At 44.2% G+C, this 20377-nt stretch overlaps 1 protein-coding gene across 2 annotated transcripts in view; it reads right to left on the bottom strand.

Annotated features, from left to right (window-relative positions):
- The window catches only part of LOC120917126 (complement C3-like), a 284580-nt gene that overhangs the window by 215796 nt on the left and 48407 nt on the right, over positions 1–20377 (bottom strand). For both annotated transcript variants that reach the window (XM_040328185.1, XM_040328194.1), the window contains exons 9-10: positions 7814–7931; positions 3697–3812 (exon numbers count right to left, since the gene is read on the bottom strand). In XM_040328185.1, coding sequence (XP_040184119.1) covers positions 3697–3812; positions 7814–7931 — 234 coding nt within the window. The remainder of the gene's footprint in view (positions 1–3696; positions 3813–7813; positions 7932–20377) is intronic.

Raw genomic sequence — 20377 nt, 5'->3', positions numbered from 1 at the left:
TCAGAGATAACTGAAAATACAAGCCCACCTGGCTACTCTTCAACAGCACTGCTGCTATAGGCACTGGTACCTTAAACCACCAGATCTTCCAGTCTCATGCCGCGTACACGCTATAATTTTGTCGGCATGAAAAAAACATTGTTTTAAAAAAATGTCATTTAAAATGATCGTGTGTGGGCTTCACGTCATTTTTCGGGTTCTGAAAAACTTCAATTTTTTTTTTTTCAAACATGCTGCATTTTTTAACAACGTTTTAAACAATGTCATTTTTCGGGTTGTAAAAAATTATCGTGTGTGGGCTAAAACGACGTTAAAAACCCGCGGAATTTTATGGCGAAAAATTATCGTGTGTACACGGCAACACAGTCTAGGATGCACACAGCTTTGGGCTTCTTAAATGCACACAGCTTGAAGTCCCTTAATGCACACAGCTTTAGGCTCCTTGAGCACACACAGCTTTGAACTTCTTAATGCACACAGCTTCTTTTCTCACACAGAGACACTCACTAGCAGCCACTGCTCCAACTCCACCTTCCTCTCACTTCTGCTCTTTCCAGCTCTTTATTGAATGAGCTGTGTGCACCTGGGCACACACCCTGTAGGCTGTCTATAAGATCTGGACACAGGGTTGGAGATCCCGTCCCACCCATATCTCCGAAGAATGTCCAAACTAAAGAGCCCCTTCCAGAAATAGCAAGATCCGGAGAAAACTGCCAGAGCAGTTTTCTCTGTTTCAAATCGACGCACTGTAGCTCTGCAATCTGGCGATATGCAGACTCTGTGTCCACTTTAACACCATTTCCATAAGGACAGAGCCTCGCTCTGCCACAGTGGTGATACTGCACATGTGTGTTATATTCCTTTGAAGGCATCACATGACAGAATAAAAGCTGTCACTGTGCCAAAACTTAATGTGCCGCAGTACAAATAGACTCCCAACAGATCAGAAAAGTGATGAGCAGTCCAAACACTGTCTTCAACAGAATTAAATAGGGTCATGGCACTCAGTCAGACCACAGATTGAGAAAATGAACATTTCAGAGGATGGCAACTCAAAAAAATAGGAAGAAGACCTATGTATTCACCAAAGGTGGTCTTGATGATCAGGAGAGGCCCCAGAAGGCCACCTAGTGCAAATCAGACAGTTTTCTTCGGTAAAGGCACACGCTTCCAACAGATGGATGCAGCATGGCCCTAGACCTGTAAAGTTCTCTGCTGCTATCAAAACACCAACTACTAACTATGTGCCCAGAGAGTGGCTTCAAAAGGGCCCAGTGCCCAAAGACCACTTTCTAGGCCATTTCCTTGTTTTTCTCTCAGCTGGACCTGGGTATGACCTCCAAGGCTGTGCCATGTACCAGCCACTTCAGAAAGCTGCAATACTGAGCACTTTTAAGCTCTGCAGCTGCTGTCAGATGTTTCTAGAATTAAGAATTGTATCGATAAAAACAAAAAAGCAATAGTTTTTTTTCCAGCAGAAAATAGACATTCATTCTCTTAGGATGCTAGCAAAAAATTGAGGTATGCTGGTAGGGGGAGGGCTTATGCTGGGCTATTTAAACAGCTCTGATTGGTTACCCAAGGCGCTGCAATCATCTGTGTGCCCTATTGAACAATTAGGAAAGAAGACCAAATTCTATGGCAATAATTTTTTTGAGGTTCTCCACCATTGTTATATGTACCCCAGGGAGTAATATTGACAGTATTTCTCCTTTGAAGAGGTAAAATTGCATTCTGAGAGCTAGGATTTATTTTACTTGTGTACATGAAAATAAGTGCAAAATAAATGCAAGAAATTTTGTCCAGGAATATTGATATTCAAACATCAGTAGCGTGTGCAAGTACCCTATTGAAAAAGGTGAAAAGACAGACTTACCATCCAGGGTCCAGTTTTAGAATTTAAACCTGTTCACCATATTGCATTAGAAATGTAAATATGTTTTACTCAAAGTGCAAAATATGATAACTACTTTTCATTAGTATACGGCGAATGGTTCGGATCGAGCATAAGTTTAGCCCAAACATTGCCCGTTCGGCGAACATTCGAATTTCCAGTGTGCTTAGCACCCGCCGAGTGCCCCAAAATGCACTGAACAGCAACTTAACAAGGGGGCCCCCAGATCCCAGCCCCCTTATGTAAATGAGTATGGGGTTCATTGTACCCATACTCATTCACCGAAAACATGTTTTGACAATTCCTTTATTAAGAATATAAAAAAACAATGCCCCCAGATGTAGATCCATAGTCAATCACGACACCCGCTGCTACCACTGGAGACGAAAAAAGAAAAAAAAAGCTCTGCCCTTGAAAAAGGCTAAATGCCGACTGCCTGCTCCACCGTTTGACAGTTCTTAAATAGGTAAGGAGCCATCTGACTACATCACCTGGTGCCACTGCCCCCATATGACATTACCAACCCAGCATGCACTGATCGGTGACATTATATGAGGGCGGTGCCACCAGGTGACGTCGCAAGGTGACTCCGCCCCTTACCTATTTATGAACTGTCAGATGGCAGAGCAGGCAGACGGTGGTTAACCTTATTTGACCCCTGTGATAATAAAAAGAATAAGGCATTGCATACTCTTAAATGAGCTTTTATTTTTTTCGGGTCCAGCGTTGGCAGCAGGCATCGTGATTGACGATGGATCTACATTGGGGAACATTGTTTTTAATAAAAGAAATTGTCAAAATTGTGTTTGTGTTTTTATTTCGTTTTAACACTTTTTTGGTGAATGGGCATGGGTACAATGTACCCCATACTCATTCACATAGGGGTGAGGGCAGGATCTGGAGCTTCCAGATTCTGATAAGCCCCCTGCCTGCAGACCCTCACAACCACAGCCCAGAGCTGTCAGGAAGAGGTCCTTGTCCCCATCAACATGTGGACAGCATGCTTTAAGGTGGGGGGGCAGAGCCCCCCAGCCCCATAACACCACCTCCGTGTTGAAGGCATGTGGCCTGGTATGGTTCAGGTAGGAGAGGCACTCACTCGCCCCCCCTTTTCTGGCCTGCCAGGCTGCATGTTCGGATAAGGGTCTGGTATGGATTTTGGGGGGGCACCCACACCATTTGTTTTAACAGTTTTGTATTGTCAGCAATTTAAATGTATTTTTTTCATTATATATGTCAGTTTTGCTGCAGCAGGTTCTATACACGGTACAGATGTGGCACTTTACAGGTAGACTAAGGGGACCCCCCAGGCACTATATTTAAAGAAAATTTTAAAAATGTATTGTTTCACTTTAAGCATCATTAAAACCACTGCTCCTTTAAAAAATATATTTTTAAAAACATTTTTTTTTCAGTAATACATGTTCCCCAGGGCAATACCCGGGCTCCCATACCCCTTTTATGGCCAATATAAGCCTTCAAAATGGGGACTTTTCAATTTCAGTCCCATAGACTTTAATAGGATTTGTGGCACGGGTCCAAACTTTTTTCATGTTCAGGAGTTCTGGTGCGAACCGAACGGGGGGGTGTTCGGCCCATTACTAGTTTTCATGTCTTGTTGGCATGCTGTGATGCTGTATTATAACACACATAAAACACGATAATGTGAATAGGCCTTTAGGAGTATTGTAGTGTTGTTGTAGATTGGCCATTAATAGGGTCTGTATAAAAGTGTTAACTTAATTACCGGTAACTGTTCTAACTTATGTTTTTTAATGTGCCAAATACAATGTTTACCATACCATGATCGTTAAAGGCATGCCAGGCTTGAAATATGTCGGAGTCCTGGTGAATGCAATATTGTAAGGTGAGGAGACAATCCTGATGTTGGTTTTGTGCACTTGAACATAGTCACCTTCTGAAATGAAGCAAATATAAGAATGCTAGAGTCAATTGCATATTGATTTCAATAGAACATTGTGTTAGGAATAAAATATTATGTTTTTGATGGGTAATGAGGGGGTAAGCAGTCTCTGAAAAGGCCCACTAGAAGCAGTACATTCTTTTTGTTGCATTACTGCATTCACAGTGTGGTATTTTGCAGTCTAACAATCATTGCAACAGGTGTCCTTAGTGAAAATGTATCAATGTTGAAAAAGATGTCATTTTACCAAATTGCAGAAATCTGAGAACTGGGCATTTACCTTTTAGAATGGAAAAGCTTTTAATATAGGTGTATAGGTATATATTTTGGCAAGGAATTTATAGTCATGTGTATGACATCCCCAATTGCAGCCTCACTAGTCCAGTTTATAGACACTATGCTCAAATCCATCATTATCCATCATTATGAAGCGCATGGTCATTTACTTTTAGCCTTGGATATGATCTACCCTTACCCTCAGGGTGGTAATTTTGACAAACAAATTCTCCAGTTGGAGGCTAGGTGACAATCTCAAAGCAACACATACTTCTGGACTTAATGACCAGTTGAGTTTTCCCCTTTCCCATATATACCCTGTATGATGATGCATAATCAATTTCCCATAATAAACGTCTATTTAAAATTGCTATGCATATTTTGACATATCCTCACATGGATTGATTTATATATGTAATATAATTAAAATTTTCATTGCATTCAAGTTACACTTGAAATCTTTATCTATTTTGTCTGTTATGTAGAGTTCAACCCACTATTGGAGCATTTCTTCCTGTGACCACTGCATTGTTTTCTTCATCTTTGATGTGGCACCTGCAGCCTTGACCTGATGGCATGTTGACGTCATCAATTTGTCTGCCCCAATGCACTTCAGTCTGAGTGAGCCTGTTGGGGGCATAGATATGTGGACACAATGGTGGCAGGGCATAACTGAGTTGATTTACTAAAGGTAAATAGACTGTGCACTTTGCAAGTGCAGTTGAACTCATCTTCCCCAGAGTTAAGCGGCATTGGTGAAGGATATCCAATCAGGTGCAGGAAAAAAAACACAGCTTTACCATATTCCTTAAAGCGGGGTTCCACCCGTGATTTATTTATTTTAAAAGTCAGCAGCTGCTAACACTGTAGCTGCTGACTTTTAATAAGGACACTTACCTGTCCTAGTCGCCCGCGATGTCGGCCCCCCAACGGCGATCGCTCAGTCCTGGTGCCTCCATCCTCACTAAGGCCTAGTACACACGAGAGGATTTATCCGCGGATACGGTCCACCGGACCGTTTCCGCTGATAAAACCTCTCGAGGATTTTGATCCGATGGAGTGTATGACGTGTCGCGCCGTCGCCGCGATGCGCGACGCTGTCATATAAGGAATTCCACGCATGCGTCGAATCATTACGACGCATGCGGGGGATTCATTCGGACGGATTGATCCGGTGAGTCTGTACAGACCAGCGGATCAATCCGTTGGGATGGATTCAAGCGGATAGATTTGAAAGCATGTCTTCAAATTTTTATCCGCTTGAAATCCATCCCAGGGGATAAAAATCCGCGGAAACAGATCCGCTGGATTGTACACACCAGGGGATCTATCCGCTGGAGCCGGTCCGCGGATCAATTCCAGCGGATGGATCCTCTCGTGTGTACGGGGCCTCAGGAAAACAGGCAGTGAAGCCTTACGGCTTCACTGCCCGTTTCCTACTGCGCATGCGCGACTCGCGCAGAGCTTTGTGAATGGGCGGCTGCCTCCTGGGATACACACAGTTCCCAGAAGGTAGCGCGTCCCATTCACCAGAAGACACCGCGACGGAGGACGAGGCAGAAGATCCATCGCGGTGGAGGAAGAGGCAGAAGAGCTAGTTCCGCATAGTAACCGCCCTTTCTGGTGAGTATAAAAAAAATATATAATTTTTTTAGATTTTTTTTGGGGGGGGGGGTGGAACTCCACTTTAAGATCTGAGAAATAAGTGCAATTGCATTCACAAAGTACACAGTCTGATTATATATATATAGGTCCTGCGGAATCATATATATCAACTCACACAGTCTGATTGCCTTTAGTAAATCCAATTTGGCCCAATTTGCTGACTCCACGCCACCATCTCCATGTGTTTGGAGGTGGCCATCAATGTAAGTGCACTTAAAAATATTTGATGATGTTTTTAATGCTTGTATGGACCTTTGCGCAACAGTAAATACTACACACTATAAATCTCTCTGGGCTCCATGCTGGTGAGCTTGTTTGCATCTAGTGTCATGTTTTGGATACCGGTTCGAATTCAGCTGGTGACTTTGACTGAAGATGACGGGATCCCAAGCATGGATTAATGCTTACTATATTCATTCATCTGGTGAGTGCATGCTTTTGGTGAAGGCCCACAAGTGAAGACGTGTTAAGGCACTTGGTGTTATCCTTTTGAGATCATACTGTGCTTTATTACCTGCTACCTCTGGTAAGCAGACAAGTCTGCTCTCAGTTGCACACTGTATTTAAGGCTCCTCACCAGGATTCCAACCATTACTCTAAGGCCCCGTACACACGTCCGAGAAACTCGACGGGCAAAACACATTGTTTTGCTCGTTGATTTCCTTGTGAAGCCGCCGAGGATCTCGGCGAGCCAAGTTTCCCCGTTGACTAACGAGGAAATAGAGAACATGTTCTCTATTTGGCCCGACGAGATCCTCGTCGGTTTCCTCGGCCGAAAGTGTACACACGGCCGGGTTTCTCGGCAGAATACGGCTCCGATCGAGTTTCTGGCTGAATTCTGCCGAGAAACTCGGTCGTGTGTACGGGGCCTAAGACTTTTTATGATAGAACTTTTATTTGCTCTTGTATAGCGCTGCACATTTTCTGAGTATATTGTTTACAAGGATTGTATAGTCGCCTGTATAGCCAACTGCTAAAACAGACTGGTGGGCTCACTATTCCCATTTTTACTTTGTATAATGTTATTATATGATGCCTATTGGGAAGCTTGTTAACCAGCCAGATCTGGAGAGTGCTAAAGAACTATTCTGAATTACATTTTATGGGCATTAGTTGTCATTTCATCCCTCTAGAGTTACAATAATGCTTTACAAGAAATATGTCATATATTAATACAGAGTCCTAAAGAAGCAGCTTGTGCCCGTGAAGCGTGTTGACCATGTAATATGTAACAATTGGATACAAATATAAGTAAACATTTTCTTTCCTGTTATATGATACCCAACTAATTATGTGTTTTTAGTCCTTGATATTTTTGTATGCTGTGTTTAATAAATTAAGATTTTAGTATTTATGGTTGTTTTCATTACCAAGGAGCCATCATAGATTACCCAGTTTCGTTCTTCCTTTTTTCTAATTACTTCTTTTTGGATTAATGACTCACATGTAAAAATCCCCATAGTCCCTTCCACAACTGCTTTTGCATATAGCATGCGTGAAACGTGCTGCACTTTTAGACTGGCCCTGCAGTCTCCTGGGAATGTGACGTGTCCCAGAAGTAGGGAGCAGGTACCTGTCAGAAAAAGGTCTACCAACTAACAGCACATTAACTCTGCTAACCAAATGCCTGCGTGCTAGAAACATTTTGAACATAACCCACTAATGTGTTTTTGGACTCTGGAGCAACCAGAGGAAATCCATAATTAAGGACCACCAATACAATCTATATGTAGATGACGCTGGTGATAGTTGGAATCAGACCGATGTGCTGGAAGACAGCTACAGTATAATGCATAAGAGTACCACGGTGTTACACAATCATATACATTTATATATATATGTATATTATTAAAACAATTCTATACATTTTCATGAAACAAATAATAATATGTTATTTTTCTCACAAAAATATTTCAAGATCGATACCTGTTGACATAACCCATCAACTGCCTAAATAGTTGAACAAATATATTATAACCAAAGGATTTCAATTATAGTCATATTATATCTATTTCAGTAAGAGGTACAAAGACAACAGAGATAATTACAGTTACCTGAAGAAAATACTGTCACATTCACATATATGGAAACACCAAGAAGCTCAGTTTCATCACTGACACCTTCTAAGAGTTGTTTTCTGGTGAGGGTTACATGTCCTTCGCCTTTAACAATCTATAAGCAAATCAGGGTTTCCCCAGTTTAATTTCATATAAAAATATTATTTACAATCTACACTTCTACAGTAATCAGAAGGGACTATTGCTAATACATATATAGAATAAATATACATGACGAAAGACAATTCTTCTATGAGCTCCAGGACTCTGTAGCTGATTTGCCCAACTTGTTATAGTAAAGCTAGTCATACACGGATCGAATTTTAAATTCGTTAAGTAGGTGGCCCCATTAGCACCACCAGGCTCAACAAAAGTACATTTTTCAATCGACTTTTGGTGAAGGGACTGATCAGAAACTACCAAGCAGCACCATGCAATCCGATACAGTCACTGTTCAGCTACAGTTGTCGACTATCAGAAAACAATAGCTGGCAATGGCAAGTCAGTCATCCATGGGAGAATCATGCGATTTCTCTAGTTCTCAGTTTTCTGTCTTGTGTAGTCAGCAAAGAATGTGACACACTGTGCTCAATGTGCATGTTTTGACCACCATCAGCCAGACCATTTTGACCTATGAGACAATGAAGTCTGTATTGTTCACTAATGGTCAGAATATAAATCAAGAAACATGGTTCTTTGGCCATGTTGTTAAAATGTGTATGCACAAGTTACCAGAAAAAGGTTTATTTATTTTTTATTTTCAAGATAATCAAATTGAACAAGATAACCAGACAGCATTCATGTTCTGGACTACCACCAGAAATACCAGTCATATAAAGGCTATGGGGCAGATCCACAAAAGAATTACGCCGGCGTATCTATTGATACGCCGGCGTAATTTTAAATTTCCCACGTCGTATCTTTGTTTTGTATCTACAAAACAAGATACGACGGCATCTGGGATCGATCCGACAGGCGTACGTCTTAGTACGCCTTCAGATCTTAGGTGCATTTTTTCGGCCGGTGGCCTGTGGCTTTTCCGTCGAATTCCGCGTTGAGTATGCAAATTAGCTAGTTACGGCGATCCATGAACGTACGTCCGGCCGGGCATTTTTTTACGTTATTTGCGTTCGGCTTTTTCCGGCGTATAGTTAAAGCTGCTATATGGTGGCGTACTCAATGTTAAGTATGGCCGTCGTTCCCGCGTCGAAATTTGAATTTTTTACGTTGTTTGCGTAAGTCGTTCGCGAATAGGGATTTGCGTAGAATGACGTCATCGTCGAAAGCATTGGCTTGTTCCAGTTTAATTTCGAGCAAAAAAAACGTTGTTTGCGTCGGGTCACAACGTATTTACATAAAACACGCCCCCATCACAGTCATTTGAATTTCGCGCCCTTACGCCGCCAAAGATACACTACGCCGCCGTAACTTACGGCGCAAATTCTTTGAGGATTCTAAAAAAAAATTACGGCGGCGTAGTGTATCTTAGATACGCTGCGCCCGGCGGAAAGATGCGCGGAGGTACGTGAATCTGCCCCTATCTCTCTATGTGATGAAAACAATAGATATGGCATAAAGAATATACATCATTATTAATTTTTTTCCTTTAGAAACTCTTGTCTACATGCACAACAGCTACCTAAAATAATTTTGAATGTTACAAAGAAAACAAAATACATTTACTATAAGCCCCCATTCCCACTAGTGTAGCATTTTAACAGGTGTCACACTTGTTTTTGCATATTGTCATGCTTTACAAGTAGGGCAGCCCATTCATTCTAGTGAAAAATTGAGAAATACCACGCTAAACCTATTACAAAAAATAAAAATAAAACATCGGCAGCTTAAACGTGAGATATACACATTAGAAATTTCAGATTATAAAAAGGAAGCTGCGCTAATAAAAAATAAATAAACAAGTGATCGTGGTGAAAAAGAAAAATTGCAGTCAGTCCACCACTAAAAATATTGAAATGAAAAGTGAACAGTCCTCATAGGATCTTAAGGAATGATCCAATTGTCCCATACAAATAGAAATGATTCCTTAATGGGAAACACCACTGATTAGTATATGTGGATAAAAAAGTGAACTCTCGATAGGAACACCACCAGCAAACGTGCACCTCCCTTGGTTGACGTGCTGACGTCATCGCGGTGTAACTTGTGAGCGGATGGGTGTCTGCAAGCTGGGCGGCAATACCTTTTATGGATGTTTTTATCTTTGTTTACATCTTCGTTTTCTGTAAGTGCAATTTTATTCTTAATAAATTCTCATTAGTCTGATTTATACTATGGAGAGCTCTTCTTCACTTTTTTTGGGTACATTGATCGATGCTACAACCTTGAATGTCCGGTGATTTGAGCATACCTGGTCCACCTTCTGTCCAACTCCTGTCCAACTCCTGTGAGCTTCTGCTAAATACAGATCCGGATAGTGATCAATAGTACAGGCTTATCCAAGCTTGCCCTTCGGTAAGCGTGCAATTCATGTGGTGGAGGTGCACGTTTGTTGATGGTGTTCCTATCGAGAGTTCACTTTTTGATGTCAAAAGGTTTTTATTTTGAAATAAACAAACGTAATACAGATGAAGACAGTACAAAGGAAACAGAGTACAAAGGAAAGAGAGTATTACACATAACAACAGCAGGAGAGTATTACACATAACAACAGCAGGTAGAGTAGTTTCATATTCAATTAACCCTGGGCCATACCACAGCACCAAAGAACCCTGACTATCGGATAGTATTAAGATGAGTTAAGACCAATCGGCTCATGGTCTCGCACCTCCCAGCACCCCTAACGGGAGCAATCTGTGCCGGAAAAGGAGACCTCGGCCACCTTTAACCACTTAAAGACTGCCGCATGTACATATACGTTGGCAGAATGGCACAGACAGGCACATCAACGTACCTGTACGTGCCTGCCTTGACGTGGGTCGGGGGTCTGATCGGGACCCCCCCCGATACTTGCGGCAGTTCCGTTTGCTGTGGTAGCGATCCGGGATGAGGGGGCGGCTGTTCGTTTCTGGCCACCCCCTCGCGATTGCTCCCAGCGAATCACCTTCCGCCTCTGCCTGTGTAATGTAAACACAGGCAGAGGAAGTGATGTCATCTCTCTTCGTCCGGCGAGAGGAGAGAAGACATCACAAGTGAGTTGCACCAAACAGCACACTAACACAGTTACACATAGGTACACAAGTCACCCCCAGATCACCCCCCAGCCCCCTGTCACAGTGTCACTGATTGCAGTGATCATTTATTTAAAGATCACTGCATTTAGTGTCATTTGTGACAGTAAAAAGTTGCAGGGCAGTTAGTCTTAGGCCCCTTTAGGTTCAGGGTAGCCCCCTACCCCCCCCCTAATAAAGGTTTAACCCCTTGATCACCCCCTAGTTAACCCTTTCACCCCCTATTGCCAGTGTCACTAAGCGATCGTTTTTCTGATCGCTGTATTAGTGTCGCTGGTGCCGCTAGGTAGCCAGTTATTTTTTGAGGTTCACCGCTAGGTTTTTATAGCGTTAGGTACCCCCATACATTTCTAAATAAAGGTTTTAACCCCCGATTGCCCCTAGAGTTAACCCTTTCACCAGTGATCACCGTATAAGTGTCACTGGTGATGCTGGTTAGCCAGTTAGTTATTTAGGTTCGCCGCCAGGTTTTTATAAAGCGTCAGGTACCCCCATATATTACCTAACAAAGGTTTTAACCCCCTGATTGCCCCCTAGTTAACCCTTTCACCAGTGATCACCGTATAAGTGTTACGGTTGACGCTGGTTAGGTAGTTTGCTGTTTATAGCATCAGGGCACCCGCCGTATATAACCCAAAAAAGGTTTAACCCCCTGATCACCCGGCGGGTGATATCAATTAAATTTTAGCGTCAGTCAGGGTCTGCGTCGCCCCAGGAAGCGTTAGGTTAGTGCCAGTAACGCTTACACCCACGCGCAAAGCATACACCCCCCTTAGTGGTATAGTATCTGAACGGATCGATACCTGATCTGATCAGATCTATACTAGTGTACCCGGCAGTTTAGGGTACCCAAAAACGCATTTTTAGCGGAATTAGCCCCGATACCCGCTAGCACCTGCGTTTTGCCCCTGCGCCCAGCCCACCCAAGTGCAGTATCAATCGATTACTGTCACTTACAAAACACAACACACATAACTGCAGCGTTCGCAGAGACAGGCCTGATCCCTGCGATCGCTAACAGGTTTTTTTTTTTAAGCGTTTTCTACGTTTGCTGACAGTCAGGTGCTTTTTTTTACCTGTGAATCATCACTAGTGTACCACTAAATTTAGAGCCCAAAATGGCAAAGCGAATGTACACTAGTGAAGAGGCCTACACGTTTCTGAGCATGACAGCCTCTCAGCAAATAGTTTGGGGTGTCTTCTTTCCAAAATGGGGTCATTTGGGGGGGTTGTGTGCCATCTTGGCATTTTATGGCCTTCAAAACTGTGATAGGTAGTGAGGAGTGAAATCAAAAATATATGCCCTTAGAAATCTTGAAGGCGGTGCTTGGTTTTCGGGGTCCCGTACGCGGCTAGGCTCCCAAAAAGTCCCACACATGTGGTATCCCTGTACTCAGGAGAAGCAGCAGAATGGATTTTGGGGTGTAATTCCTCATATGCCTATGGCATGTGTGAGCAATATATAATTTAGTGACAACTTTGTGCAAAAAAAAAATCAGTTTGTCATTTTCCCGCAACTTGTGTCAAAATATAAAATATTCCATGGACTCGACATGCCTCTCAGCAAATAGCTTGGGTGTCTACTTTCCAAAATGGGGTTATTTGGGGGGGGTTTTGTGCTATTTTGGCATTTTATGGCCTTCAAAGCTGTGATTGGTAGTGAGAAGTGAAAATTTGCGCCCTTAGAAATGCTGAAGGCGGTGCTTGGTTTTTGGGAACCCATACGCGACTAGGCTCCCAAAAAGTCCCAAACATGTGGTATCCCCGTACTCAGGAGAAGCAGCAGAATGTATTTTGGGGTGCAATTCCACATATAACAATGACATGTGTGAGCAATATATCATTTAGTGACAACTTTTTGTAAAAAAAATATATATATATTTTTTTTGTCATTATTTAATCACTTGGGACAAAAAAAAAATATTCAATGGACTCAACATGCCTCTCAGCAATTTCCTTGGGGTGTCTACCTTCCAAAATGGGGTCATTTGGGGGGGTTTTGCACTGCCCTGACATTTTAGCACCTCAAGAAATGAGATAGGCAGTCATAAATTAAAAGCTGTGTAAATTCCAGAAAATGTACCCTAGTTTGTAGACGCTATAACTTTTGCGAAAACCAATAAATATACGCTTATTGCGATTTTTTTTACTAAAGACATGTGGCTGAATACATTTTGGCCTAAATGTTTAACTAAAATTTAGTTTATTCGATTTTTCTTATAACAAAAAGTAGAAAATATAATTATTTTTTCTAAATTTTGGGGGTTTTTCCATTTATATCGCAAAAAATAAAAATCGCAGAGGCAATCAAATACCATCAAAAGAAAGCTCTATTTGTGGGAAGAAAAGGACGCAAATGTTGTTTCGGTACATGCAATTACCAGTTAAAGCAGCGCAGTGCCAAATTGTAAAAACACCTTGGGTCCTTTAGCTGCATAAAGGTCTTAAGTGGTTGATAGCATGAACCCCCGACGTAGAAGGGGATACCACCGGGGTGGGTGGAACAGGGCTGAACCAGGCTGAGGACTACTAATTCTCTACGCAATACATCAAACAGTAATCTTTTCCAACTCGCGTAAAGTCTAGTAGGGGAGGGAAGGGGAATAGGAATGAAACAGAGGCCCAGAGAGGGAAGAGAGTAAGAGGTGAAAAGGAAAGAGCATCACTATTTGGTCTGATTATGTTTTATGTAGACGGAATGGAAAAGCCAAAGGGAATGCCCACCAGTCGGGCCCAAAGTTCCCAGATGATCTCAAATTTATTTGTTGTGTCTAGCACTATTCTGGATAGCTTTTCCTGAGACATTATCCAGGATATTTTCCTTTTTGCCGCTATGAGGGAATTTCTCGTTGTTTTCCAGGCTTTAGCTATTGTAAGTTTAGCCCCCAAGAATATAAAGTGTATCAACCTGCGGAAAGGTTTGGAGAGTTGTGGGATCTTGGCGTTAAGCAGGGCAACCATTGGGGTCCTGGAAATCTGGACCCTCACCAGCCTGTTAATTAGATTAAATATTTTTTACAGAAGGGGCATATTCTGGGGCATTCCCACCATATGTGGGACATCGTGCCTATAAGCTGACAACCTCTGAAACACAGAGGGTCTGCTGCAGAGAAAATCGTGGCCAGTCTGGAAGGGGTGTAATACCATCTGGAGATTACTTTCAGACTAGCCTCCATGAGAGTGGTGTTCAGGATACCTTTGAAGGATTTGAAGCAGGCTGTTTGCCAGCTCCCCAGATCCCACTGAAATTGGAAATCGAATTCCCAGGCCTCCATAAAGGATGCTTTTAGAGACAGGGGAGGCAAGCAACGAGTAGATCACCGAGATCCATCTCTTCTGGTCCATGGCTTGACTGCACCACAATTCATAATCGGTAAACTTTGGTGGAAGAGGTTTATCCTTCCATAGAGATTGTAGGAAGTGGACTATTTGGCCAAACCTAAATCGTTCAGAGTTGGGAAGGTCAAGCTTTTTGATGCAGTGATTCAGGGTAAAAGGGCCTGCAGCTGTGAAGAAATTACCTATCCGGTACAGCCCCTTGTCCAACCACCATTTAAAAGCCAAGATATTTCTGCCAGGAGGAAAGTTTGTGTTATTAAACAAATGGGTCAAAGGTCTATAGGTTGATACTAGAGCTGATGATGAACGCAGGGAGTCCCAGAGGGCAAAATAATGGGACAGGGTAGGAGCTAAAATTGGGGGTCTGTTCCTCGGGGGGCTCCACAGCAGGAAGTCTAGAGTGAAATATAAAACTGCTTGTTTTTCTATTTGAACCCAATCAGGTTTCTCGAACCTGGAGTAGACTATTGATAGTTGGGCTAGTCTGGCTGCCTGGTAGTATTTGTAGAGATAGATGGGGAAGGCCCAGACCCCCCTTTCTTTTATGTGCATATAAAGCCTGTTGAGAGATTCTATAGCCCTCCTTTCCCCAGGTGGATTTCAGCAGTTTACTTTGGATGGGTTTAATATGGTCCCTTCTAATGGGGATGGGTAGAGAGTGGAAGAGATATAACAGTCTGGGGAGCAGAGTCATTTTAATCGAGTTTTCCCTTCCCAACCAGGAAATTTTATTTTTAGACCAGGAATTAATTTCCGATTCTAGCTTGCGGTACATGGGAGGATAGTTATTTGCATATAGGGTTTCCATTTTAGATGTTAAAATGATTCCCAAATATCTAATGGAGGTCTCGCTCCATTCAAATTTTAAGGACTTTCATAGTAGAGCCACTGTGTCAGTCTGTAGGGAGATGTTTAGTGCTTGGGACTTGGTGTAGTTCACTGATACCCTAGCAAAAGCATCCAAGGTTTGACATAAGCTGGGAAGGGAAGTTATAGGGGAAGTGAGAAACAGCAGTATGTCATCCGCAAAGAGGCCGCATTTGTGGGTTTGGGGGCCGCATGAGACTCCCTGAATATATGGGTTTTGATGAATCGCAATAGCTAGTGTCTCAATCGCTATTGCGAAAATTAACGGTGACAATGGGCAGCCTTGTCTAGTCCCCTTCTTTATAGATATTGGCTTGGAGTAGTAACCCTGGAGTCGTATATAGGCTTTTGGATTTGAATATAACGCCTGTGTCAGGCCCAGGAAACGCTTGCCAAAGCCCCAAGAGTTCAAGAATAGTGAAGATGTAGGGCCAAGAGACCGAATCAAAGGCCTTTTGAAGGTTTCATTGATTGGAGCATCCCCTCTTGTTTAGAGAGAGTTCACTTTTTTATCAACATATACTAATCAGTGGTGTTTCCCATTAAAGCGGCGGTTCACCCTCAGTGACACGATTTTACCATCGAGACAGGCATTGTAGCGCGAGCTACAGTATGCCTGTCCCGATTTTTTTACCCCCGTACTCACTGTGTACTCGTACATTATAGATTTCGGCTCCCGCGGGGAATGGGCGTGCCTATGGAGAGGGAGGATGATTGACGGCCGGCCCTGGCACGTCACTCTCCCCGAAGACAGCCGGAGTATCAGGACACGTACTTACCGAGACCGAGATGCTGCGGACGGCTCACCTTTGCGGACTGGCGCTAACCTTCCTCTGAGGGTGGAAACAGAGAGAGGGAAGCACCAGAAGGCACCGGCACCGGAGGGTAGCTGGGTAGTAGCCGAGGTGAAGATCACAAGTGTGGGATCCGGAATCCACAGGATACGTTAGAAGCCGGAAGCCAATGCGAAGTCAATCAGGAGCAGGAATAAGGAAGTGCAAGAAGCAAGCCAGGTTCAGGGAATGGAGACAGCAGCAAGTCTGAGATTCAAGCCGGGATCAGGGTTCACAGAGAGAAGCGAGTCCAAAGTCCAGAGCCGGGGTCAGGGGTAAGAGAAGGCAGCAATCCGATAAACGAGCCGAGGTCAGGTATGTAGTCAAGCAATCAGGTAATCCAGGTCAAGAGGTTAGTTCAAGGGATAAAGCACATACAGGAACTGATGACAAACCAGCAACCAGCAAAGGGGAAGGGGCTGGCTTAAATAGGCCGCACTGGCCACTGATTGGTCCACAGGAGTACAGCCACTGATTGGTCCACAGGAGTACAGGTTCAGGACCAGGTTCCAACGGACAGCACACAGAATAGCACTGAGCAGTGGCTCAGAGACAAAAGAGCTGGACCTTCAATGGAGAGATCCTGGGTTCGATTCCACCCAGGACCAACTGGGGAAAGAGACCGTGGAAGGTCTGCGCCCTGACAGTGCCCCCCCCCTAGGGGCGGACTCCGGACGCCCAAACTGTCCATTAACTCAGGATGTTCGCGTTGAAAGGACCGAATCAACCGAGGGGCATGAATGTTTCTGGAAGGCTCCCATGAACTGTCCTCCGGGGGATAGCCCTTCCATTTAATTAAGTATTGGAGTTGTCTCCCTCTTTTCCTGCAGTTAAGGATAGCTTCCACTTCAAACTCTCTTTCTCCTTCAACCTCTATTGGTGGAGGTGGAGGCTCCGCTCTCCCTTGGAAAGGATCCGGGACCAGGGGTTTAAGAAGTGAGGCATGAAATACGGGGTGAATCCGGTAAGAATCAGGTAAGGCCAGTTCAAAGGCTACAGGATTAATCTTGCGTTTAATCTCGAAAGGACCGATGAATTTCGGGCCCAATTTTTGTGAAGGAACAGGTAATTTTAGATTAGAGGCGGACAGCCAGACTTTCTCTCCCACCCCAAAAGTGGGACAGTCCCTTCTACCTTTGTCATAAAATTTCTTAAAGTCCTCCTGAGCCCGCTGCATCACCTCTTGCAAGTTTGAGAAATTCTGTTGAATGGATACTAACCGTTCTTGGACGGCTGGAACAGAAGCTTCGGGAATGGAGTCCGGTAAGAAGGGAGGATGGAAGCCATAATTTGCCCAAAACGGTGTTTGATTTGTGGAGGCATGAATGGAGTTGTTATATGCAAATTCTGCAGATACTAATAGTGAACGCCAGTCATTCTGGGAGACTGAGCAGAAACAACGGAGGTACTGCTCCAAGGTCTGGTTAGTTCTTTCCGTTTGGCCGTTGCTTTGCGGATGATAGGCCGAGGACAGACAAATCTTCACTTCCAGGGACTTACACAGTTCCCTCCAGAACTTGGATGTGAACTGTGTACCCCTATCGGATACGATACTCTTGGGGACTCCGTGAAGTCTAACGACCTCTTTAAAAAAAATGTTTGCCGTATCGGAAGCTGAGGGCGTGCCAACCATGGGCAAAGAATGTGCCATTTTTGACAACCGGTCAACCACGACTAGAATCGTGGTGAACCCTTCAGAGGGTGGTAGGTCAACGATAAAGTCCATTGAGATGTCTGCCCATGGACGTTCCGGAATGGGCAGTGGCTTGAGAAGACCCCAGGCCCTGGTGTTAGGACCCTTGTTGCGTTGGCAACGGACACAGGAGGCCACATAAGTTTTGCAGTCACGCCGCCACTTAGGCCACCAGAAGGATCGAGCAATTAGTTCGGAGGTCTTACGTGTTCCAAAATGGCCTGCCATCTTGAGGTCATGGAAGGTACCCAGAAGTAGCTGTCTTACTTCCCTTGGCACGAAGATCTTATCTCGAGACCACCACAAATCTTCCCGTTTTACAAGTGAAGAGGTTTCCGGATCTGTACATTGGCGAGATGCCAATTTAAGAGAATTGAGGAAGTCTGATTGAGCGATCAGAAAAAAGTTTTGAGGGTTCAGGATAGTGCTGGGTTCTGAAGTATTAGGTGTTTCCGGGAACATTCTTGAAAGAGCATCGGCTTTACCGTTCTTTGAACCGGGTCTATAGGTTATGTGGAAGTTAAACCGCGTGAAAAAGAGGGCCCAGCGAGCCTGCCTGGGTCTTAGACGCTTAGCGGAACGCAAATACTCTAAGTTTTTGTGGTCTGTAAAAATTATGATAGGGTGAGTAGCTCCTTCCAGTAAGTACCGCCATTCCTCCAATGCGAATTTGATAGCAAGCAACTCCCTATCCCCAACATCATAGTTCTTTTCCGGCGGAGTAAGTTTCCGGGAGGCGTAAGCAACTGGGTGCAAGAGGGATTTTGGCCCCTGTCTCTGAGATAAAACAGCACCAGTGGCGGACTCTGAAGCGTCAACTTCCAGGATGAATGGGAGTGTTGGATCTGGGTGATGTAAAACGGGTGCCGAAGAGAATACTGACTTAAGCTTAATGAAGGCTTCCTGAGCTTCCCGTGACCAATGGAACCGATTCCCTTGACCTGTAAGCTTGGTGATGGGGGAGACAATGGAGGAGAACCCCACAATGAACCTTCTATAGAAATTGGCGAAGCCAATAAAACGTTGGACACCTTTTCTATCTGTAGGAGCCGGCCATTCCTGAATTGCCTTGACCTTTTGGGGGTCCATGGCAACCCCATCAGTGGATATAAGGAAACCTAGGAATTGTATTGAAGTCTTCTCGAACTCACATTTCTCTGCTTTGAGATATAATTTGTGTTGTCTGAGGATCATAAGTACCTTTTTAACGTGGTTCCGGTGTAATTCTAGCGTAGCTGAAAAGATTAAGATGTCATCTAGGTAGACAACAAGGAAGTCGTCCAGGTACTGACGAAAGATGTCATTGACTAAATGTTGGAAAGTGGCCGGGGCGTTACAAAGCCCGAAAGGCATCACTAAGTATTCGAAATGTCCGAATCTAGATCTGAACGCTGTCTTCCACTCGTCCCCTTCCCTGATCCGGACAAGATTGTAAGCTCCTCTGAGGTCGAGTTTTGAGAAGATGCGGGCCGAGCGGAAACGCTGGAACAGCTCTGGGATGAGTGGTAAGGGATACCGGTTTTTAATGGTGACCTTATTGAGCTCCCTTTGAGGACTGGCGCTAACCTTCCTCTGAGGGTGGAAACAGAGAGAGGGAAGCACCAGAAGGCACCGGCACCGGAGGGTAGCTGGGTAGTAGCCGAGGTGAAGATCACAAGTGTGGGATCCGGAATCCACAGGATACGTTAGAAGCCGGAAGCCAATGCGAAGTCAATCAGGAGCAGGAATAAGGAAGTCCAAGAAGCAAGCCAGGTTCAGGGAATGGAGACAGCAGCAAGTCTGAGATTCAAGCCGGGATCAGGGTTCACAGAGAGAAGCGAGTCCAAAGTCCAGAGCCGGGGTCAGGGGTAAGAGAAGGCAGCAATCCGATAAACGAGCCGAGGTCAGGTATGTAGTCAAGCAATCAGGTAATCCAGGTCAAGAGGTTAGTTCAAGGGATAAAGCACATACAGGAACTGATGACAAACCAGCAACCAGCAAAGGGGAAGGGGCTGGCTTAAATAGGCCGCACTGGCCACTGATTGGTCCACAGGAGTACAGCCACTGATTGGTCCACAGGAGTACAGGTTCAGGACCAGGTTCCAACGGACAGCACACAGAATAGCACTGAGCAGTGGCTCAGAGACAAAAGAGCTGGACCTTCAATGGAGAGATCCTGGGTTCGATTCCACCCAGGACCAACTGGGGAAAGAGACCGTGGAAGGTCTGCGCCCTGACACGGAGTAGGTCTCGGCTCTTCACGGCGCCTGCGCACAGGCTATGCGCAGGCGCCGTGAAGAGCCAAGCCTATTTCGGCTATTTCCGGAGAAGCGTGACGCGCCAGAGCCGGCCGTCAATCATCCTCCGTCTCCATAGGCACGCCCATTCCCCGAGGGGAGTCGGTATCTTCGATGTACGAGTACACGGTGAGTACGGGGATAAAAAAATCGGGACAGGCATACTGTAGCTCGCGCTACAATGCCTGATTTTATGGTAGAAGAAAAAAAATTTTTTTTTTGGGGTTTATAGGGTGAACCCCCGCTTTAAGGATTAATTTCTATTTATATGGGACAATTGGATCATTCCTTAAGATCCTCTGAGGACTGTTCACTTTTTATTTCAATATTTTTAGTGGTAGACTGACATTCATTCTAGTGAGCTG

Source organism: Rana temporaria, chromosome 1, assembly GCF_905171775.1.
Source record: "Rana temporaria chromosome 1, aRanTem1.1, whole genome shotgun sequence".
In the NCBI taxonomy this organism is placed as follows: Eukaryota; Metazoa; Chordata; class Amphibia; order Anura; family Ranidae; genus Rana; species Rana temporaria.
The sequence above is the reverse complement of the archived record's forward strand: the minus strand, read 5'-3'. Positions and strand labels throughout refer to the sequence as shown.